At 44.3% G+C, this 24,919-nt stretch overlaps 1 protein-coding gene across 1 annotated transcript in view; it reads right to left on the bottom strand.

Annotated features, from left to right (window-relative positions):
* Positions 1-14,328: 14,328 nt before the first annotated feature.
* LOC146009991 (uncharacterized) overlaps positions 14,329-24,919 on the bottom strand; it is an 86,139-nt gene continuing 75,548 nt past the window's right edge. The window contains exon 6 of the mRNA XM_083150712.1: positions 14,329-16,456. Within this exon, the coding sequence (XP_083006838.1) occupies positions 15,087-16,456 (1,370 nt within the window). The 3' untranslated portion in view covers positions 14,329-15,086. The remainder of the gene's footprint in view (positions 16,457-24,919) is intronic.

Below are 24,919 nucleotides of genomic sequence, written 5' to 3'. Positions count from 1 at the left end.
AACAAAGGTAAAAAAGATGATTTAAAAAACAGTCTGATGGTCATGTGACATAGTCACATGATCGGGACTGATCACATGGTCCCAGGGGTGATATTGGTATTCATTCTTAATTGGGTTATACTGCAAAATAGATAGTGTTATATTTAAAAATAGATAGCGTTATATATAAGGATGTGGTCACTTTCCATTGAGCAGGTTTTGCCAAATGGATTGTGTTTATATTCCGCACTCCGTGGTTCATAGAGGCATATGACCCTCGTACTTCCGGTTGGCGTGAGTGCGTATGGTTGGCGGAAGTACCTGAGTGAAGTCAGATTCAGCCTCCGTGGTCAGTGGAGGTGTCTGGCTTCCGTACTTCCGGCTGGCCGAGTTACATATGGTTGGCGGAAGTGCCCGGATAGCTCTGGTTTAGAGTCAGGGGTATCGCGGGTCTTATAACGCGATGTTTTTACATCAATATTCGCCGGGGATGACGTCTTTGGATGGCGGAAGTTCCAGTACACAATGTGTATTGGTTGGCATTATATCAGTGTTCGTCGAGGATGACGTCTTTGGATGGCGGAAGTTCCAGTACATAGTGTGTATTGGTTGGCATTACAATTCAACAGAGGATGAGAGCTTAATGTTTTTTTGCAAATAAATACATTACAAAGCAATAATAACGATTATATTAAAAAAAAGGAGAAAGAAAAATATTATTAAATAAGAGCAAAGGTAAAAATATTAAAAGGAAAAATTAATAGTAATAATAACAATAAAAGACCGGGGTATACATGAATAATCATATAGAAGAAATATTAATAATGTTTGTTTATTTATTTGTTTGTTTATAAAAAGAAAATATAAGGGGTAAAAGAACATTATGAAGGATGAGAGACCAATCTTGTATACATAATGTATGACATATATAGAGACATAGTAAGTTCAATATAAATTTATCTACAGACATATGTCAAAGAGCTATATGGTGTCCTTATTAGTTTATTGATACATATTTTATATATAGATATGATTATCCCGAGTGGTTCTCCACAATAATGATATATTTAGTATGTGACCTATGCATTTAAGCATCATGCACATAAATAAACTGAGTTGTGGTAAGAAACCTAAGTAATGCGATGGTATATATCGTCCTATATAGCACAGAATATTCATTTATTCAGAGGGAATATGATCCTACAGAAAGAGAAATAATGATAAAATAAATTAAATGGGGTAGAGAAAGGAGTATCGAGAAGTGGAGGGACTGGATGATGGTCATATTACGCTATTTAACTCCAGAGCCTCATTGAGGCCATCCGGATGAAGGCTATTTAGTTTGAAGGTCCAAAAGACCTCTTGACGACAGAGGGTCTTGTACCTATCCCCTCCCCTCAAAGAGGGGGGGATATGTTCAAGGCCGATGAGTTGTAAACCTTTAGGGTTACTTTTATGGGCCTGGAGAAAATGTCTAGAGAGACTGTGATTGGTTATGCCCTTGATAATATTGCGACGATGCTCCATAAAGCGGTTTTTTAGTGGGCGTGTAGTACGCCCCACATATTTCAAGTTGCATGGGCAAATTAGTAAATATATGATAAATTTGGTCTCACAATTGATAAAATTTCTTATTAGGATAGGTTCATCTTCAGTTGGTACCTGTAGGGTTCTATTAGCGCAAAAATCACATGTAGTGCAGCGATTCTTACCACATTTATAGAACCCCGCAGGTCTCGAGATCAGCCACGAATCAATGCTAGGGTTCTCTGTTTTTTCTTTTTCCTCACCTATTGTCTTTAGATGGCTGGGAGCCAATATAGTTTTTAAAGACTTGTTTTTTTTATAAATAATGGTGGGTTTCTTTGGCAGAAGGTCTTTCAGAATCCTATCATGTTTTAATATATCATAGTTCTTATTAATTATTTGTCTAATTTTATGGTGTGCCGTATTATATTTACAGATGAATGCCATTTCATAAGGTTGATCCTGTTGTTTTTTGGTTCTAGGAACTAGGAGGTCTTCTCTTCTCATTTTACGGACCTCGTTGAGGGCTTCTTGTAGGAGGGGGTCTGGGTATCCTCTTTCTTTAAAAGAGGTGATGATATCTATAGCTTGTTCATTGAACAAGTCTATAGTTGAACAGTTGCGGCGAATCCGCATTAATTGTCCCTTGGGGATATTGGTCTTCCAAGGTTTATGGTGGGAGCTTTTGAAGTGTAGATATGAATGCGTATCTACAGTTTTGGTATAGTTTGAAGTGGTGATGATGGAGTTGACTATGCTCAGGGATATATCCAAAAACTCAATGTGTGTGGGATTAAAGTGTGAAGTAAAAGATAAATTAAATTTGTTGTGATTGAGTGAAGTGACAAAGAGTTGTGCTGTTTGATAGTCCCCATCCCAAATTATAAAGAGATCATCTATATATCGGCCATAGAACACCAGGTTCGCACCGAACTCGCCGCCCCACACATGGGTGTCCTCGAACTCGCCCATGTATAGGTTGGCATAGCTCGGCGCAAACCTGGTGCCCATGGCCGTCCCCATCACCTGTAGATAATGTGTGTTTGAAAACAGAAAATAATTGTGGGTGAGAATGAAAAAAATTGATGAAATAATGAAAGACTGTTGTTCCTGTGTCAGGTCGCTATCCCTCTCTAATTTATTGGCAAGATGGAAAATGCCAAGATCGTGTGGTATATTTGTGTATAAGGCCTTGACATCCAGGGTCATAAAGGCATAGGACTCCTTCCAGGTGATAGTTTGAATTTTTTGAAGGAAATGAGTAGTGTCCTTGAGATGCGACCTGAGCACAGGAACAAGAGGTTGTAAGAAGAAGTCCACATAGTGTGACAAATTGGAAGTGAGGGACCCAATACCCGAAATTATAGGACGGCCAGGGGGTGAAGTGAGTGATTTGTGAATTTTGGGGAGGTGGTAGTAGGTGGGTGTGATGGGGTGGGTAATAAACAAAAATTGCCATGTTTCTTTGGTGATGATATTCTGGGCCAAAGCCTCATCTAATTTATTTTTTAACTCTATTTGGAAAGTATCAGTGGGGTCTGTTTTTAGTGTTTTATAAAAGTCTTGATTATTGAGTTGGGAAAATGCCTCCTGAACATAGTCCTTCCTATCTTGGACAACCAGACCCCCTCCTTTGTCTGCCTCCTTTATAATGATTGATGTGTCCCTAGTAAGTGCTTTCAAGGCTCTTTTTTCTTCTCTGGTCAGATTGGAATTGTGGGTATTTTCTTTCCCCGATTCCAGTCTGCAGAGGTTCTTAAAGTCTTCCAATGTTACTTTATAAAAAGTTTCTATATTGGCACTCTTGGAAGTGATGGGAAAAAATTCTGATTTCCGTTTAAAAACCTTGGATTTGGTGTCATAAATTTTAATTGGCAATTCATCATCTGATTCAGATTGGTTTTCTCGTAATAGTTCCTGTAAAGTCCCCAGTACGGGGTCGTCAGATGCATCTAGCACAATTGGAAGTGATGCATCTGTGTTTCTGGACATATCTTTATTGGCGAAGTATCTTTTTCGGCAAAGGGTTCGAATATATCTATTTAGCTCCACATATAATTCAAAGATGTTAGGATTGCTAGATGGAACGTATTTCAAACCCTTTGCCAATAACGATAATTCATTCTCACTGAGATGTTTGGAAGAAATGTTAAAAACATTTTTATGTTTTGATTTGTCACGATCTGATGTTCTATTTTGTTTGACTAATCTTTTCTGGTGGTCTTTCTTTGATTGTGCCCCTCCTCTGGTTCCTCTAGACTTCTTTCTCTCTGTCTTTTTGGTGTCCCCTGTTGTAATGGGGGGTAACTGGTCTCCCAATGATTGGGACGGGGTCGGGCCTCCCGAAAATCCCGTTGGGGTGATCTATTGTGGCCTCTATACCCATTTGATCTCTCTTTGGGCCTGGCACCTTGATCTTTAGTAGAATGGAAACGGGAACTGTATGGGGAATCTGTGTTACTGTTGAAACGTTTTTCTCTTCTGTTATTTGAAGGGTTGCGTTTCTGTTGGAAAGATTCATACCTGGAATCATATTCTCTATCATATTGGTTGTTTTGGTATCTCAATTGGGGTCTAGAATATGGTCTGGGGTTGGGTCTTTTGTTCCTATTTTTGTCTCTATATGATCTTACTTTGTCATTTTGGTAGTCCTCTAGGTCTCTCCTAAATTTCTTTTGTTTGTTTTCTAAAAGCTCTCTCTCAAATTTTTCTATGCGTTCATTAATGGCAATATCCCTTTCTTTAAACTCTTTTTTACTGGAAAAGGTGTCAAGTCGGGATTTTACTGCTTCTATCTCTTTTTCTAGTTGATTGGTCCGCATGGTTCTGTATTTTATGACCAATTTCAGTAACCCAGCGGAGCAATCATCTAAGAGTTTATCCCAATCTTTTTGGAAATCCATGTTGTCATTAAATATTGATGGTTTGGTGAGTCTTAAACCTCTGGGGACCATGTTCCTATCAATATAATGTTGCAGATTAACGCTATCTAGCCAATTTCTAGATTCATCCTTAAGCAAATCCTCTAAAAGGTATAAATCTTTAGTCATATCGATTATATCAGATTTTTGTTCAGTGGGTGGATCTTGTCCCCACTGTGAAAAATACATTTTCCTCCTGTGCATACGTTCAGAAAAACCACTCATGGCTGTGTTCTGGGTTCAATTTACACTATACCAAGTAGAAAAAAAAGAAGGAGAGGAACCACAGACACAGCCAAAGCTGCTGTACAGGGAGTGTGTAAGTCTCCCAATATAAATATGCAAAAAAGAAAGAGTGATGTACAGCGCTAGGTTTTACTGAAAGGAATGTACACTACCACATGTACATGATTAAACCATTTATTATACAAAGACACTAATAATGAAATGAGAGCTCTCATAAAAACATATATAATAAATTATATAATAAAAACAGTGATAAGACAGAGGCTCTCTGATGAGAATAAAACTCCACCGTGTATGCACCAGCACATTAATAGTTACCAGGGGGAGACAAGAGGATGTAGACGGTCTCCTGGGTGAAATTACTGCATGAGATATGTCCCAATCCGGATAAAATTGCCCAGTGGAATCCAGGTGACAGATAGAATTGAATAGGCAGTCCTTATGGTATGGATATACCAAGCATGATGTTGCAAATGGCTGCTGGAGAGTGGATGTCCTGGAATAAATTCAAAAACTGGTCCGGAAATAAAGTGCAGGGTCTTAGTGCAGTCCTGGTCTGGTGCAAAGGAGCAATAAGGTGCAGTGGAGTAGTGCTGGAGGCTGCTCAACGCGTTTCGACGCTGTCTCGCGTCTTCATCAGGAGCTGGGGTGTGGGGTCTTGTCCAGGGACCTTGTATTTATACCCTGAATTGATTGTTCCCATGTTTGCAGGTGTGGGAACTGGGATAATCGTTATAATAAATACTATTAAAAACATACATCAAATACATTCAGAATAAACAATGTGGTAGGAATGCACAGGAGGAATGTGCAAAGAACTAATATTATACACAACAAAGGTAAAAAAGATGATTTAAAAAACAGTCTGATGGTCATGTGACATAGTCACATGATCGGGACTGATCACATGGTCCCAGGGGTGATATTGGTATTCATTCTTAATTGGGTTATACTGCAAAATAGATAGTGTTATATTTAAAAATAGATAGCGTTATATATAAGGATGTGGTCACTTTCCATTGAGCAGGTTTTGCCAAATGGATTGTGTTTATATTCCGCACTCCGTGGTTCATAGAGGCATATGACCCTCGTACTTCCGGTTGGCGTGAGTGCGTATGGTTGGCGGAAGTACCTGAGTGAAGTCAGATTCAGCCTCCGTGGTCAGTGGAGGTGTCTGGCTTCCGTACTTCCGGCTGGCCGAGTTACATATGGTTGGCGGAAGTGCCCGGATAGCTCTGGTTTAGAGTCAGGGGTATCGCGGGTCTTATAACGCGATGTTTTTACATCAATATTCGCCGGGGATGACGTCTTTGGATGGCGGAAGTTCCAGTACACAATGTGTATTGGTTGGCATTATATCAGTGTTCGTCGAGGATGACGTCTTTGGATGGCGGAAGTTCCAGTACATAGTGTGTATTGGTTGGCATTACAATTCAACAGAGGATGAGAGCTAAATGTTTTTTTGCAAATAAATACATTACAAAGCAATAATAACGATTATATTAAAAAAAAGGGGAAAGAAAAATATTATTAAATAAGAGCAAAGGTAAAAATATTAAAAGGAAAAATTAATAGTAATAATAACAATAAAAGACCGGGGTATACATGAATAATCATATAGAAGAAATATTAATAATGTTTGTTTATTTATTTGTTTGTTTATAAAAAGAAAATATAAGGGGTAAAAGAACATTATGAAGGATGAGAGACCAATCTTGTATACATAATGTATGACATATATAGAGACATAGTAAGTTCAATATAAATTTATCTACAGACATATGTCAAAGAGCTATATGGTGTCCTTATTAGTTTATTGATACATATTTTATATATAGATATGATTATCCCGAGTGGTTCTCCACAATAATGATATATTTAGTATGTGACCTATGCATTTAAGCATCATGCACATAAATAAACTGAGTTGTGGTAAGAAACCTAAGTAATGCGATGGTATATATCGTCCTATATAGCACAGAATATTCATTTATTCAGAGGGAATATGATCCTACAGAAAGAGAAATAATGATAAAATAAATTAAATGGGGTAGAGAAAGGAGTATCGAGAAGTGGAGGGACTGGATGATGGTCATATTACGCTATTTAACTCCAGAGCCTCATTGAGGCCATCCGGATGAAGGCTATTTAGTTTGAAGGTCCAAAAGACCTCTTGACGACAGAGGGTCTTGTACCTATCCCCTCCCCTCAAAGAGGGGGGGATATGTTCAAGGCCGATGAGTTGTAAACCTTTAGGGTTACTTTTATGGGCCTGGAGAAAATGTCTAGAGAGACTGTGATTGGTTATGCCCTTGATAATATTGCGACGATGCTCCATAAAGCGGTTTTTTAGTGGGCGTGTAGTACGCCCCACATATTTCAAGTTGCATGGGCAAATTAGTAAATATATGGTAAATTTGGTCTCACAATTGATAAAATTTCTTATTAGGATAGGTTCATCTTCAGTTGGTACCTGTAGGGTTCTATTAGCGCAAAAATCACATGTAGTGCAGCGATTCTTACCACATTTATAGAACCCCGCAGGTCTCGAGATCAGCCACGAATCAATGCTAGGGTTCTCTGTTTTTTCTTTTTCCTCACCTATTGTCTTTAGATGGCTGGGAGCCAATATAGTTTTTAAAGACTTGTTTTTTTTATAAATAATGGTGGGTTTCTTTGGCAGAAGGTCTTTCAGAATCCTATCATGTTTTAATATATCATAGTTCTTATTAATTATTTGTCTAATTTTATGGTGTGCCGTATTATATTTACAGATGAATGCCATTTCATAAGGTTGATCCTGTTGTTTTTTGGTTCTAGGAACTAGGAGGTCTTCTCTTCTCATTTTACGGACCTCGTTGAGGGCTTCTTGTAGGAGGGGGTCTGGGTATCCTCTTTCTTTAAAAGAGGTGATGATATCTATAGCTTGTTCATTGAACAAGTCTATAGTTGAACAGTTGCGGCGAATCCGCATTAATTGTCCCTTGGGGATATTGGTCTTCCAAGGTTTATGGTGGGAGCTTTTGAAGTGTAGATATGAATGCGTATCTACAGTTTTGGTATAGTTTGAAGTGGTGATGATGGAGTTGACTATGCTCAGGGATATATCCAAAAACTCAATGTGTGTGGGATTAAAGTGTGAAGTAAAAGATAAATTAAATTTGTTGTGATTGAGTGAAGTGACAAAGAGTTGTGCTGTTTGATAGTCCCCATCCCAAATTATAAAGAGATCATGGTACTTATGTATTATCTGGGCTCCCATGTCAAATGCACACCATTTTTTCATACCCCTACTATCCAAATACGCATGGAGTTGATTTTATATAGTGTGGCGAGCGCAGCGAGCCACAGTGCCCGAAGCGTGGCGAGCGCAGCGAGCCCCGCGAGGGGACGCGGTCTCATAAGAAAAATGGGAGCCCAGATATTACATAAGTACCGAGATCATCTATATATCGGCCATAGAACACCAGGTTCGCACCGAACTCGCCGCCCCACACATGGGTGTCCTCGAACTCGCCCATGTATAGGTTGGCATAGCTCGGCGCAAACCTGGTGCCCATGGCCGTCCCCATCACCTGTAGATAATGTGTGTTTGAAAACAGAAAATAATTGTGGGTGAGAATGAAAAAAATTGATGAAATAATGAAAGACTGTTGTTCCTGTGTCAGGTCGCTATCCCTCTCTAATTTATTGGCAAGATGGAAAATGCCAAGATCGTGTGGTATATTTGTGTATAAGGCCTTGACATCCAGGGTCATAAAGGCATAGGACTCCTTCCAGGTGATAGTTTGAATTTTTTGAAGGAAATGAGTAGTGTCCTTGAGATGCGACCTGAGCACAGGAACAAGAGGTTGTAAGAAGAAGTCCACATAGTGTGACAAATTGGAAGTGAGGGACCCAATACCCGAAATTATAGGACGGCCAGGGGGTGAAGTGAGTGATTTGTGAATTTTGGGGAGGTGGTAGTAGGTGGGTGTGATGGGGTGGGTAATAAACAAAAATTGCCATGTTTCTTTGGTGATGATATTCTGGGCCAAAGCCTCATCTAATTTATTTTTTAACTCTATTTGGAAAGTATCAGTGGGGTCTGTTTTTAGCGTTTTATAAAAGTCTTGATTATTGAGTTGGGAAAATGCCTCCTGAACATAGTCCTTCCTATCTTGGACAACCAGACCCCCTCCTTTGTCTGCCTCCTTTATAATGATTGATGTGTCCCTAGTAAGTGCTTTCAAGGCTCTTTTTTCTTCTCTGGTCAGATTGGAATTGTGGGTATTTTCTTTCCCCGATTCCAGTCTGCAGAGGTTCTTAAAGTCTTCCAATGTTACTTTATAAAAAGTTTCTATATTGGCACTCTTGGAAGTGATGGGAAAAAATTCTGATTTCCGTTTAAAAACCTTGGATTTGGTGTCATAAATTTTAATTGGCAATTCATCATCTGATTCAGATTGGTTTTCTCGTAATAGTTCCTGTAAAGTCACCAGTACAGGGTCGTCAGATGTATCTAGCACAATTGGAAGTGATGCATCTGTGTTTCTGGACATATCTTTATTGGCGAAGTATCTTTTTCGGCAAAGGGTTCGAGTCGAACCTGCTTGCAGGTCGGAGATTTGGCATCCAGGATTGGGTGCGTCTCACGACGGACGCGAGTCTGCAGGGATGGGGTGCTGTGACCATGGACAGAACCTTTCAAGGTCAGTGGACTCGGTGGGAAGCGAGACTTCACATCAATATCCTGGAGCTCAGAGCTGTATACTATGCAGTGTTACAAGCCCAGGATCTCCAAGGTCGGGCGCTCCAGATACAGTCCGACAACGCCACAACTGTGGCCTACATAAATCGCCAGGGAGGCACGAAAAGCAGGACTTGCATGAGGGAAGCTTCCAAGATCCTGGCTTGGGCGGAAATGTACGTGGTGGCTCTGTCGGCCATCTTTATCCCGGGTGTGGACAATTGGGAGGCGGACTTTCTGAGCCGTCACGCCCTCCACCCCGGGGAATGGAGCCTGAATTCACAGGTTTTCGCAGCAATCGTGGACCGTTGGGGCCAACCATCGATAGATCTGATGGCATCCCGGTTAAACCACAAGGTCCCCAGGTACTGCACAAGGACCAGGGATCCCTGCGCATTAGCAATAGACGCCCTGACAATTCCATGGGTGTTTCCCTTGGTGTACCTGTTTCCACCCATACCACTGCTGACAAGGGTGCTAAAAAGGGTTCGAAGTCAGGGAGTGGAAGCCATTCTGGTGGCTCCGGACTGGCCAAGAAGGGCTTGGTTCGCGGATCTACAGAGCCTGCTGATCGAGGATCCTTGGCCTCTTCCTCTAAGGAGAGATCTACTCACACAGGGCCCGTGCGTCTTCCAAGATTTAGGGCGGCTATGTTTGTCGGCATGGAGGCTGAGCGGCAAATCTTAGCTCAGAAAGGTCTGCACTCATCAGTAATCACCACGATGATTCAGGCCAGAAAGCCGGTAACAAACACTCACTACTACAAGATCTGGAGAAAGTACGTGGGTTGGTGTGAGGAGCAGAAGGTCCCTCCAGCAAAGTTTAAACTGAACAGGTTATTGTGCTTCCTACAAGCGGGATTGGATTTGGGTCTCCGTCTGGGCTCACTAAAGGTCCAGATTTCGGCCCTGTCCATATTCTTCCAAAGAAAATTGGCTGTCATCCCGGAAGTACAAACATTCCTTCAGGGAGTGCTTCACATCCAGCCTCCCTTTGTTCCTCCTACGCCTCCTTGGAGTTTGGACGTCGTCCTAAACTTCCTTCAATCCTCCTGGTTTGAACCTTTGGAGTCGATAGAACTGCGGTATATCACCTGGAAGGCGGTGGTCCTTTTGGCCCTTGCCTCGGCTAGGAGAGTGTCTGAATTGGGAGCCCTTTCCTGTAAGAGTCCCTATCTAATTTTTCACACAGATAGAGCGGAGTTGAGAACAAACCCGCGATTTCTCCCTAAGGTGATTTCTTCCTTTCACCTTAATCAGCCTATTGTAGTCCCGTCTGCGTCTAGTTCACCGGATATTCCGGTATCGCTGGATGTGGTGCGTGTCTTGCGTGTGTATGTCCAAAGGACTTCAAGAATCAGGAAGACAGATTGTCTATTTATCTTGTATGACGCACAAAAGAAAGGACACCCTGCATCTAAGCAATCCATTGCTAGATGGATTAGGACTACAATCCAGCAAGCCTATGTGACGGCAGGCATGCCGACACCTCCTGTTTTAAAGGCTCATTCCACCAGATCGGTGGGCGCATCCTGGGTGGCTGCTCGGGGTGTGTCAGCTCTGCAGCTCTGTAGAGCTGCTACATGGTCGGGGCAACACACCTTTGTAAAATTTTACAAGTTTGATGCCTTGGCCAAAGAGGATACCCAGTTTGGGCAGGCAGTACTGCAGCAGTCTCCGCACGTACCCTCCCTTTCTGGAAGCTTTGGGACATCCCCAATGTCTTAAGACCATTCCCAGTATCCCATAAAGGACGTTAGTGTAAATAGGAATTTAATACCTACCGGTAATTCCTTTTCACGTAGTCCTTATGGGATACTGGGCGCCCGCCCTGTGCGGGGGTCTGGCTGCAGCTTATTCTGCTGTTAAAGTTCAGAAGTTCACTTTATGGTCTTCTGGTTCTAAGGTCTAGTTCAGTGACCTTGTTAAAGAAAATCCACCCAGTTGGTGGTATTATAGTTGTTTATTATTTTGATGAATGCGGGTGTGCTGGCATGAATCTCACCACACAATTCACACTTATGTTTACATAGGTGACATATAAGTTATTCCTCTCATATGTACATTCTCCTTCGGGCACAGTTTTTCCATTAACTGGTTCCTGGGTGGGGAATCAGAGGGGAGGAGCCAGTACACCCAGCTTCAAAGTTATAGATGTGCCTGTCTCCTGCGGATACCCTCTAATACCCAATGTCTTAAGACCATTCCCAGTATCCCATAAGGACTACGTGAAAAGGAATTACCGGTAGGTATTAAATTCCTATTTTCTCTAAAGTCTTAATTGGTTTCTTCTTGTCTCTGGGTGGTTTATTGAATCTGTCCCTAAGGAATTTTTTATTTTTGAAGTTCAATTCGTTGTAATTCTCTTCTAATCAGTCTGTCAGAGGTCAGGTCTGAAAGGGTGATAAATTCTACTATTGTAGGTGTGGCAAGTCTCAAGGTACGCCAATCTGAGAATTGCTGCCCGTGACACCTTACTGATTACCTCAGTGCGTGGGGTAAATCAAATCAGTTACTGCCACCAGCCAGAGTACCGTGTTTAGGCCAACGCTCAGGGCAAGCTCTGTCTCTTACCTGCACACAAAAATATTAATACATAAAGAAAATGGTAACCTGCCTCTCGGGCTTGGGTTGGAAAACACAAAAAAAAACAGAACTAAGATTTAGATATTTAATCCAGGTCCAAACTTCAAAGCCCATTGTTACAGAACAAAGGTTACAAGAATATTATTTTTTCTTTCAATGGCTTCCCTTCCCTTTCAGAATCCAATTTAAGCTTCCATCACTCCCTCACCCATTCCTTTGCCATTAACATCTCTGACCTCATCACCCTTTACACTACTGCCCGCCCTCTTCGCTCTGCTAATGCACGCAGCCTCTCCTGCCCAGGGATTACTTCCTCCCACTCCTACCTCCAAGACTTTTCACATGCTGCTCCCTACCTCTGGAATTCTCTACCTCTCATACAGGCTCTCAGGACCCACTTCTTCACCAAATCTCACCTCTCTGTTCTATGCTTGCTGTCTGTCCCATCTGTGTCACCCCTATTTGTCTGCCCCTCATCTTTAGAATGTAAGCTCTTATGAGCAGGGCCCTTTTCCCTAATGTATGTGCTTTTCCTTCTATTACTTAAAAACCATCTTTGATGGCACCAAATTCTGCAATTTTCTGATAATTATTCCAGTGTCCTCTGCTGATGCAGCTATTTTTATGTACTCTGTACTTGTCCTCTGTTGTATTAAATTTTAAGTCACTGTTTTGCTGATTAGTTTATGCAATTGGGTGCTGGGGATCCTCTGTGTAACCATATAAATAAAGTATAATAATAATGTGTAAGAAACACTACTGTGTGGCAGAATGTGTAAGGGACACTACTGTATGGTATAATGTATAAGGGGCACTACTGTTTGTTTAATTATGTGTAAGAAACACTACTGTGTTATAATGTGTAAGGGACAGTATTGTGTTGTATGTACCCTGTTCCTTTTATCTGACACATTTTTAAAACAACCTGATGGGTCTGCAACCATACACACTGTGGGGGAGGATTCACACAGGCACTGAAGTATAACATAAGTAAATAATCAAATTTTACCAACATCAAAACCACATTACCGGTAATCCCATGTGGTATCTGGTTGGCGGTGCTCCCAAGGTAGTTCAGTGCAATAACTGAAAACAACAGTCAGTCATAGAAAACCAAAGAAGAACAACAGGGGTTTTGGGACACACTTTATAAAGATATAGATAAAATGATCGGTGAATTAATTAAATATAACTTTTATTCAGAAGATAGTTTAAAATAGCGACAAACATGAAAGACATAATCAATACACATAAATGCAGAAATCCTTATAATGATAGGAAAGGTCTTTGTGATCACATACAATGGTTACACTATGGATTATCTCCTATATAACTGTCACCACCGGTAATAAGATGCGAGTCACTACAATAGGTGGCTAAGATTTAATATGATCAGTGACATCTGCAAGGAAATGTCAGTTATAACGCATGACACTGAATGAGAACATTCCGTACTCAGCAATAGATACAATATTTAGTATCCGTAGGTTCCAGTGAATACATTTATAATATTGCTCAGCACCAGTTAGCGTCCTAAAGGCTGACAGATGAGAGATGCAGAGGAACAGAACAGATCTGGCTGTATAGAATACTCCACTGGGAATAGTTCCTGCGCTTCTGCTGTCTGAGAGATTACAGCACCAGGTATTCCCTGGTAGTCTCCTAATCAGGAACTAACCAGGCCAATCACTGCTTAGCCTCTAAGGTGGGAGGAGACTAGTGGACACAGTGAGGTATGGCAGTAATATGATCACCGCAGATGAGAGCATTTGGTCATCAGCAAGTTGGAGTGAAAATGAAAAGAGAACGCTTCTGCTTTTCTGTGCATTGGTGCAGATGGTCCCTGATACATAATGGGCATTGCAGGGACACTCACCACCACAGAATGAGACAGCCTTAAGAAAATAGGGAATATATACATACATTTCAAAAGTAATGCTGCCTATACACTTATGCTATCGGATTCGATGCAACATCGAAGTGCGATGTCCATCAAACCCGATTGCCTCTTGTGGTGTAATAAGTGCCCCTTTTCAGCACCCGATGTCCATACCATCTTGAGATGGCACATCAGGTGCTGGCAGAGGACCGCATTGTAGTGTAGTGCTAGCGGGCGTCAGCAGTGGTGGCAAAATTGTTTAAAACACTGGGCAGCCCTCTGATAGGCTGAGACAGCTTAGCCAATCAGAGGGCTGCCCAGTGTTTTACACAATTCTGCCACCACCGCTGACTCCTGCTAGCGCTACAATGCAATGTTGCCCTCTCCCACATCCCCAGCACTCCCTTCGGCCCCCTCTCCCCAAACCACTGAAAGCGTTCTCTCCGCCCCCCCCACCCCCACCCGCGGATTGCATTTGAGCGATCGAATGTGGTTAAAAACTACATGCGATCGCTCCTGCAATTCAACAGAAATGATGTGCAGCACATACGATCTATCGGTGCAACGTTCAAAGGCGTGCCCACGCATCCTTTTAAATGGTCCCATTAAAATGCATACAAACATTTCATCTATCAGCCAGATGTGGTCAAAAGCAAATGATTGCATGTAATAACTCACAAGTGTATGGGCAGCATTAGTTCTCACCCTCACAATTGCCTTCTGCTGTCCACCGTCTTATTTAACACATTGAATGGCGAATGAGAGACAAAGTAGAAAATGCTCTGAATCTACAACTAATCCCGGATAAAGAAGCCAATATTCAAACACTGAGATGTCAGCCTCCTGCTTCCCCGGGACAGCTCATATCTGACTATCAAAGGGACACCTGAGCCGAACGCTGAGGAGGACCCCGCAGCGCGATCGTGACACTGTGGCAGGTAGGAAGTAGATTCTGATTGGTTGCCCATAGCAACATCACATGTGAAGCAGAATACACATCTTAGTAAATGTCCCCCTTAGACTACTTGTGTATGCACTGACACGAAAAAACCTATAGAGACCGATATTAATAATAAGGTTATATAATGAATATTTAAGATCAAACAGCGCCTGACAATTTGGTATAAGTGAATACATGATATTTATGCCAACATTTCTCCTTTTATTGTCAGAGTAATGTAACCAGCCTGTACCATGTCCCTCATCTCCCGGGTATTACATTACACCTGTGTGTGGATTTTCTGGTGTCTAACCAAATGATATTTATTTATAAAACATTTCTCGCACTCAGAACATGCATACGGCTTCTCCCCTATGTGAGTTCTCTGATGCCTCCCAAGATCTTTTTTTTGTGCAAAACATTTCCCACACTCAGAACATGGAAACGGCTTCTCACCTGTGTGAGTTCTCTGATGTACAACAAGACTTCTTTTCACTGCAAAACATTTCCCACACTCAGAACATGGAAATGGCTTCTCCCCTGTGTGAGTTCTCTGATGTTTAACAAGATCATCTTTCAAAGCAAAACATTTCTCGCACTCGGAACATGAAAACGGCTTCTCACTTGTGTGAGTTCTCTGATGAGCACAAAGCCTTTGTTTTTGTGTAAAAGATTTCCCACACTCAGAGCATAAAAACTTCTCCCCTGTGTGAGTTCTCTGATGTTTAACAAGATCTCCTTTCAGGGCAAAACATTTCTCGCACTCGGAACATGGAAATGGCTTCTCACCCGTGTGAGTTCTCTGATGTTCAACAAGATGTGATTTACGTGCAAAAAAATTCTCACACTCAGAACATGGAAACAGCTTCTCCCCTGTGTGAGTTCTCTGATGTGCAACAAGAGCTGATTTATGTGGAAAACATTTCCCACACTCAGAACATGCATACGGCTTCTCCCCTGTGTGAGTTCTCTGATGTAGGACAAGATGTCCTCTCTGCGTATAACATTTCTCACACTCAGAACATGCATACGGCTTCTCCCCTGTGTGAATTCTCTGATGCCTCCCAAGATCTTTTTTTTGTGCAAAATATTTCCCACACTCAGAACATGGAAATGGCTTCTCACCTGTGTGAGTTCTCTGATGTTTAACAAGATCATCTTTCAAAGCAAAACATTTCTCGCACTCGGAACATGAAAACGGCTTCTCACCTGTGTGAGTTCTCTGATGTAGGACAAGAGCTGATTTAGTTGTAAAACATTTCTCGCACTCGGAACATGGAAACATCATCTTCCCTGTGTGGGTTCTATGATGCACAGTAAGATGCGCTTTCATTTTATAACATTTCCCACACACAGAACACATAAATGGCTTCTCACCTGTGTGAACTCTCTGATGCACAATAAGATGAGACTTTACTTTAAAACATTTCCCACACTCAGAGCATGGAAACGGCCTCTCCCCTGTGTGAATTCTCTGATGCTTAACGAGAACTCCTTTAAATGCAAAACATTTCCCACATTCAGAGCATGGAAATGGCTTCTCCCCTGTGTGAATTCTCTGATGCTTAACGAGAACTCCTTTAAATGCAAAACATTTCCCACATTCAGAGCATGGAAACGGCCTCTCCCCTGTGTGAGTTCTCTGATGTGCTACTAACCTTGACTTACATGGAAAACACTTATCACATTCACAACAGGCAAATACTTTGCGAGATGTACTAGGTATACCAACATCGGAGTCATCAGTGGGACATTCCTCATTATCTGTGTCATCAGTGGTACATTCCTCATTATCGGTGTCATCAGTGGGACATTCCTCATTATCGGTGGCATCAGTGGAACATTCCTCATTATCGGTGTCATCAGTGGAACATTCCTCATTATCGGTGTCATCAGTGGCACATTCCTCACTATCGGAGGGAGCAGGCGATGTATCTGCACTGTGATGTACTGAATGTATAGTTAGAGGAATGTGGTTTTCTCCTGGAGAACTTCCTGTGATGTCATCTTCTATTTTCAAATCTGAAAAACAAAATGGGGTTTATCCATCAGGGTAATTCCTTCTTGGGAATAACATACATGCAGGGAAATAGAGATCTTGTGTTACACCGTGGAGCATTTCCACAGATGGGTCCTTAATTACTGCAGAAGCACCGTATAGACCTCTGCGTGCCAGGCCCCGTGCCCCACAGCAGTACAGAGTATAGCTGCAGTGCTTAGGATGTGTGCCTACTGCCAGGTCATTATGGTGTAATTACTCCGGTGTAGTCTGAGGATATACTCAGTATCCTGCTGCAGTGCTTAGGATGTGCGCCTACTGCCAGGTCATTATGGTGTAATTACTCCGGTGTAGTCTGAGGATATACTCAGTATCCTGCTGCAGTGCTTAGGATGTGTGCCTACTGGCAGGTCATTATGGTGTAATTACTCCGGTGTAGTCTGAGGATATACTCAGTATCCTGCTGCAGTGCTTAGGATGTGTGCCTACTGCCAGGTCATTATGGTGTAATTACTCCGGTGTAGTCTGAGGATATACTCAGTATCCTGCTGCAGTGCTTAGGATGTGTGCCTACTGCCAGGTCATTATGGTGTAATTACTCCGGTGTAGTCTGAGGATATACTCAGTATCCTGCTGCAGTGCTTAGGATGTGTGCCTACTGCCAGGTCATTATGGTGTAATTACTCCGGTGTAGTCTGAGGATATACTCAGTATCCTGCTGCAGTGCTTAGGATGTGTGCCTACTGCCAGGTCATTATGGTGTAATTACTCCGGTGTAGTCTGAGGATATACTCAGTATCCTGCTGCAGTGCTTAGGATGTGTGCCTACTGCCAGGTCATTATGGTGTAATTACTCCGGTGTAGTCTGAGGATATACTCAGTATCCTGCTGCAGTGCTTAGGATGTGCGCCTACTGGCCGGTCATTATGGTGTAATTACTCCGGTGTAGTCTGAGGATATACTCAGTATCCTGCTGCAGTGCTTAGGATGTGTGCCTACTGGCAGGTCATTATGGTGTAATTACTCCGGTGTAGTCTGAGGATATACTCAGTGTCCTGCTGCAGTGCTTAGGATGTGTGCCTACTGCCAGGTCATTATGGTGTAATTACTCCGGTGTAGTCTGAGGATATACTCAGTATCCTGCTGCAGTGCTTAGGATGTGTGCCTACTGCCCGGTCATTATGGTGTAATTACTCCGGTGTAGTCTGAGGATATACTCAGTATCCTGCTGCAGTGCTTAGGATGTGTGCCTACTGCCAGGTCATTATGGTGTAATTACTCCGGTGTAGTCTGAGGATATACTCAGTATCCTGCTGCAGTGCTTAGGATGTGTGCCTACTGCCAGGTCATTATGGTGTAATTACTCCGGTGTAGTCTGAGGATATACTCAGTATCCTGCTGCAGTGCTTAGGATGTGTGCCTACTGCCAGGTCATTATGGTGTAATTACTCCGGTGTAGTCTGAGGATATACTCAGTATCCTGCTGCAGTGCTTAGGATGTGTGCCTACTGCCAGGTCATTATGGTGTAATTACTCCGGTGTAGTCTGAGGATATACTCAGTATCCTGCTGCAGTGCTTAGGATGTGTGCCTACTGCCAGGTCATTATGGTGTAATTACTCCGGTGTAGTCTGAGGATATACTCAGTATCCTGCTGCAGTGCTTAGGATGTGCGCCTACTGCCCGGTCATTATGGTGTAATTACTCCGGTGTAGTCTGAGGATATACTCAGTATCCTGCTGCAGTGCTTAGGATGTGCGCCTACTGCCAGGTCATTATGGTGTAATTACTCCGGTGTAGTCTGAGGATATACTCAGTATCCTGCTGCAGTGCTTAGGATGTGCGCCTACTGCCAGGTCATTATGGTGTAATTACTCCGGTGTAGTCTGAGGATATACTCAGTATCCTGCTGCAGTGCTTAGGATGTGTGCCTACTGGCCGGTCATTATGGTGTAATTACTCCGGTGTAGTCTGAAGATATACTCAGTATCCTGCTGCAGTGCTTAGGATGTGTGCCTACTGGCAGGTCATTATGGTGTAATTACTCCGGTGTAGTCTGAGGATATACTCAGTATCCTGCTGTAGTGCTTAGGATGTGTGCCTACTGCCCGGTCATTATGGTGTAATTACTCCGGTGTAGTCTGAGGATATACTCAGTATCCTGCTGCAGTGCTTAGGATGTGCGCCTACTGCCAGGTCATTATGGTGTAATTACTCCGGTGTAGTCTGAGGATATACTCAGTATCCTGCTGCAGTGCTTAGGATGTGTGCCTACTGGCAGGTCATTATGGTGTAATTACTCCGGTGTAGTCTGAGGATATACTCAGTATCCTGCTGCAGTGCTTAGGATGTGTACCTACTGGCAGGTCATTATGGTGTAATTACTCCGGTGTAGTCTGAGGATATACTCAGTATCCTGCTGCAGTGCTTAGGATGTGTACCTACTGGCAGGTCATTATGGTGTAATTACTCCGGTGTATTCTGAGGATATACTCAGTATCCTGCTGCAGTGCTTAGGATGTGTGCCTACTGGCAGGTCATTATGGTGTAATTACTCCGGTGTAGTCTGAGGATATACTCAGTATCCTGCTGCAGTGCTTAGGATGTGTGCCTACTGGCAGGTCATTATGGTGTAATTACTCCGGTGTATTCTGAGGATATACTCAGTATCCTGCTGCAGTGCTTAGGATGTGCGCCTACTGCCAGGTCATTATGGTGTAATTACTCCGGTGTAGTCTGAGGATATACTCAGTATCCTGCTGCAGTGCTTAGGATGTGCGCCTACTGGCAGGTCATTATGGTGTAATTACTCCGGTGTAGTCTGAGGATATACTCAGTATCCTGCTGCAGTGCTTAGGATGTGTGCCTACTGCCAGGTCATTATGGTGTAATTCAGGGCTTGACAAATTTTTAAAAAATCTAGGAGCCAGGATGAAAATGTAGGAGCCAGAAAAAAAATAGTGACAGTGTGCGCCAAAAAGTAACACTATACTGCCTATTACACATGTCACATACCCATTACACATACCCACATGCCACAATGCCCATTACACATTGTGCCACACACCGAAAAACCTTTTGCATACTATACCACACACAATAATGCTCATTACATATACCACACACACCGTAACACCCATTACCCGGTAAACCAAACAGTGTAATGCCCATTACATATAATATCACATGCCGTAATGCCCATGGCCAGGGGTGTAACTAAAAGAAAGGGTGTCTGGGAGAGAGAGGCAGCATCAGGGAGGGAGAGAAAGAGAGTGTCAGAGAGCAAGAGAGTCAGGGAGAGATAGGGGTAGAAAAAGGAGAGTGAGCAGGAGAGACATTGCCAGGACAGTCAGGTAGGATGGACAAACAGAGGTACAGTACAGATTGGGGAAAATGGTTGGAATGAGCACCATATGCTGCATCTATGAATATATGCATGGACTGGGGGCAAAGATGGACAAATGGGCAGACAGTATGGGGGATCACACAGGGCTGGCACTTGCAGGGGGGTGCAGGCTACACAGGTGGGGCAGGCCCACACAGGGGGGGGGGGGACACAAATGTATGCTGGTGGTTAGGGCAAAACATGACACAATGCAAGGAGAGGTAGTGTGCATTCCCACCCCCCCCCCCATATCCCCATCCTCTTCCCTATCCCCTTGGGGTTACATACTTTGCCAGGGGTTAACATTCTCTGCAGGGGTTAACATGTGTTTACACGGGGCCATAGAGGAGGCGCCGAGTTCTTTGGCAGCAGCTGCCGCACTGAAGGGGTCAACAGTGGCCGCTGCTGACTTCCTGCAGACTCCTGGTGGTCCCTGGAGGGGGGAGGGTTGGACACCCTGTCCGCGCTGCTGGCTTCCAGAAGGTGGGGGACAGGGGTGGGCACTGCTCAGTGCGCTGCCGCTGGTCCCTGAGGGGGGGTCGGGCACCCAGCCCGCTCTGATGACTTCCAGGGGACGGGGGCAGGTGCCGCTCAGTGCGCTGCCGCTGGTCCCTGAGGGGGGGTCGGGCATCCAGCCCGCTCTGCTGACTTCCAGGGGACGGGGGCAGGTGCCGCTCAGTGCGCTGCCGCTGGTCCCTGAGGGGGGGGTCGGGCACCCAGCCTGCTCTGCTGACTTCCAGGGGACGGGGGCAGGTGCCGCTCAGTGAGCTGCCGCTGGTCCCTGAGGGGGGGGGGGGTCGGGCACCCAGCCCGCGCTGCTGACTTCCAGGGGACGGGGGCGGGTGCCGCTCAGTGCGCTGCCGCTGGTCCCTGAGGGGGGGGGGGTCTGGTACCCAGCCCGCGCTGCTGACTTCCAGGGGGCGGGCGCTGCTCAGTACGCTGCCGCTGGTCCCTTAGGATGGGGAGAGGGGGGTCAAGCCCCCTGGCCGCTCTGCTGACCTCCAGCAGGTGGGGGCTAGGAAACGCTGCCACTGATCTGCCCAGACCAGATTCTGCTTTCTCTCTCCCAAAAAATCTGGTCGCCAGGAAGCAGAATCTGGTCGCCATGGCGACCTGGCGACTGGTATTTGTCGAGCCCTGAATACTCCGGTGTAGTCTGAGGATATACTCAGTATCCTGCTGCAGTGCTTAGGATGTGTGCCTACTGCCAGGTCATTATGGTGTAATTACTCCGGTGTAGTCTGAGGATATACTCAGTATCCTGCTGCAGTGCTTAGGATGTGTGCCTACTGCCAGGTCATTATGGTGTAATTACTCCGGTGTAGTCTGAGGATATACTCAGTATCCTGCTGCAGTGCTTAGGATGTGTGCCTACTGCCAGGTCATTATGGTGTAATTACTCCGGTGTAGTCTGAGGATATACTCAGTATCCTGCTGCAGTGCTTAGGATGTGTGCCTACTGCCAGGTCATTATGGTGTAATTACTCCGGTGTAGTCTGAGGATATACTCAGTATCCTGCTGCAGTGCTTAGGATGTGTGCCTACTGCCAGGTCATTATGGTGTAATTACTCCGGTGTAGTCTGAGGATATACTCAGTATCCTGCTGCAGTGCTTAGGATGTGCGCCTACTGCCCGGTCATTATGGTGTAATTACTCCGGTGTAGTCTGAGGATATACTCAGTATCCTGCTGCAGTGCTTAGGATGTGTGCCTACTGCCCGGTCATTATGGTGTAATTACTCCGGTGTAGTCTGAGGATATACTCAGTATCCTGCTGCAGTGCTTAGGATGTGCGCCTACTGCCAGGTCATTATGGTGTAATTACTCCGGTGTAGTCTGAGGATATACTCAGTATCCTGCTGCAGTGCTTAGGATGTGCGCCTACTGCCAGGTCATTATGGTGTAATTACTCCGGTGTAGTCTGAGGATATACTCAGTATCCTGCTGCAGTGCTTAGGATGTGCGCCTACTGCCAGGTCATTATGGTGTAATTACTCCGGTGTAGTCTGAGGATATACTCAGTATCCTGCTGCAGTGCTTAGGATGTGCGCCTACTGGCAGGTCATTATGGTGTAATTACTCCGGTGTAGTCTGAGGATATACTCAGTATCCTGCTGCAGTGCTTAGGATGTGCGCCTACTGGCAGGTCATTATGGTGTAATTACTCCGGTGTAGTCTGAGGATATACTCAGTATCCTGCTGCAGTGCTTAGGATGTGCGCCTACTGGCAGGTCATTATGGTGTAATTACTCCGGTGTAGTCTGAGGATATACTCAGTATCCTGCTGCAGTGCTTAGGATGTGCGCCTACTGGCAGGTCATTATGGTGTAATTACTCCGGTGTAGTCTGAGGATATACTCAGTATCCTGCTGCAGTGCTTAGGATGTGCGCCTACTGGCAGGTCATTATGGTGTAATTACTCCGGTGTATTCTGAGGATATACTCAGTATCCTGCTGCAGTGCTTAGGATGTGCGCCTACTGGCAGGTCATTATGGTGTAATTACTCCGGTGTAGTCTGAGGATATACTCAGTATCCTGCTGCAGTGCTTAGGATGTGCGCCTACTGGCAGGTCATTATGGTGTAATTACTCCGGTGTAGTCTGAGGATATACTCAGTATCCTGCTGCAGTGCTTAGGATGTGCGCCTACTGCCAGGTCATTATGGTGTAATTACTCCGGTGTAGTCTGAGGATATACTCAGTATCCTGCTGCAGTGCTTAGGATGTGCGCCTACTGCCAGGTCATTATGGTGTAATTACTCCGGTGTAGTCTGAGGATATACTCAGTATCCTGCTGCAGTGCTTAGGATGTGCGCCTACTGCCAGGTCATTATGGTGTAATTACTCCGGTGTAGTCTGAGGATATACTCAGTATCCTGCTGCAGTGCTTAGGATGTGCGCCTACTGGCAGGTCATTATGGTGTAATTACTCCGGTGTAGTCTGAGGATATACTCAGTATCCTGCTGCAGTGCTTAGGATGTGCGCCTACTGGCAGGTCATTATGGTGTAATTACTCCGGTGTAGTCTGAGGATATACTCAGTATCCTGCTGCAGTGCTTAGGATGTGTGCCTACTGCCAGGTCATTATGGTGTAATTACTCCGGTGTAGTCTGAGGATATACTCAGTATCCTGCTGCAGTGCTTAGGATGTGTGCCTACTGCCAGGTCATTATGGTGTAATTACTCCGGTGTAGTCTGAGGATATACTCAGTATCCTGCTGCAGTGCTTAGGATGTGTGCCTACTGCCAGGTCATTATGGTGTAATTACTCCGGTGTAGTCTGAGGATATACTCAGTATCCTGCTGCAGTGCTTAGGATGTGTGCCTACTGCCAGGTCATTATGGTGTAATTACTCCGGTGTAGTCTGAGGATATACTCAGTATCCTGCTGCAGTGCTTAGGATGTGTGCCTACTGCCCGGTCATTATGGTGTAATTACTCCGGTGTAGTCTGAGGATATACTCAGTATCCTGCTGCAGTGCTTAGGATGTGTGCCTACTGCCAGGTCATTATGGTGTAATTACTCCGGTGTAGTCTGAGGATATACTCAGTATCCTGCTGCAGTGCTTAGGATGTGTGCCTACTGCCAGGTCATTATGGTGTAATTACTCCGGTGTAGTCTGAGGATATACTCAGTATCCTGCTGCAGTGCTTAGGATGTGTGCCTACTGCCAGGTCATTATGGTGTAATTACTCCGGTGTAGTCTGAGGATATACTCAGTATCCTGCTGCAGTGCTTAGGATGTGCGCCTACTGGCAGGTCATTATGGTGTAATTACTCCGGTGTAGTCTGAGGATATACTCAGTATCCTGCTGCAGTGCTTAGGATGTGCGCCTACTGCCAGGTCATTATGGTGTAATTACTCCGGTGTAGTCTGAGGATATACTCAGTATCCTGCTGCAGTGCTTAGGATGTGCGCCTACTGCCAGGTCATTATGGTGTAATTACTCCGGTGTAGTCTGAGGATATACTCAGTATCCTGCTGCAGTGCTTAGGATGTGCGCCTACTGCCAGGTCATTATGGTGTAATTACTCCGGTGTAGTCTGAGGATATACTCAGTATCCTGCTGCAGTGCTTAGGATGTGCGCCTACTGGCAGGTCATTATGGTGTAATTACTCCGGTGTAGTCTGAGGATATACTCAGTATCCTGCTACAGTGCTTAGGATGTGTGCCTACTGGCAGGTCATTATGGTGTAATTACTCCGGTGTAGTCTGAGGATATACTCAGTATCCTGCTGCAGTGCTTAGGATGTGCGCCTACTGGCAGGTCATTATGGTGTAATTACTCCGGTGTAGTCTGAGGATATACTCAGTATCCTGCTACAGTGCTTAGGATGTGCGCCTACTGGCAGGTCATTATGGTGTAATTACTCCGGTGTAGTCTGAGGATATACTCAGTATCCTGCTGCAGTGCTTAGGATGTGCGCCTACTGGCAGGTCATTATGGTGTAATTACTCCGGTGTAGTCTGAGGATATACTCAGTATCCTGCTGCAGTGCTTAGGATGTGCGCCTACTGGCAGGTCATTATGGTGTAATTACTCCGGTGTAGTCTGAGGATATACTCAGTATCCTGCTGCAGTGCTTAGGATGTGCGCCTACTGGCAGGTCATTATGGTGTAATTACTCCGGTGTAGTCTGAGGATATACTCAGTATCCTGCTGCAGTGCTTAGGATGTGCGCCTACTGCCAGGTCATTATGGTGTAATTACTCCGGTGTAGTCTGA

The sequence above is a fragment of the Crinia signifera genome, chromosome 6 (assembly GCF_055691185.1).
Source record: "Crinia signifera chromosome 6, ASM5569118v1, whole genome shotgun sequence".
Lineage (NCBI taxonomy): Eukaryota > Metazoa > Chordata > Amphibia > Anura > Myobatrachidae > Crinia > Crinia signifera.
The sequence above is the reverse complement of the archived record's forward strand: the minus strand, read 5'-3'. Positions and strand labels throughout refer to the sequence as shown.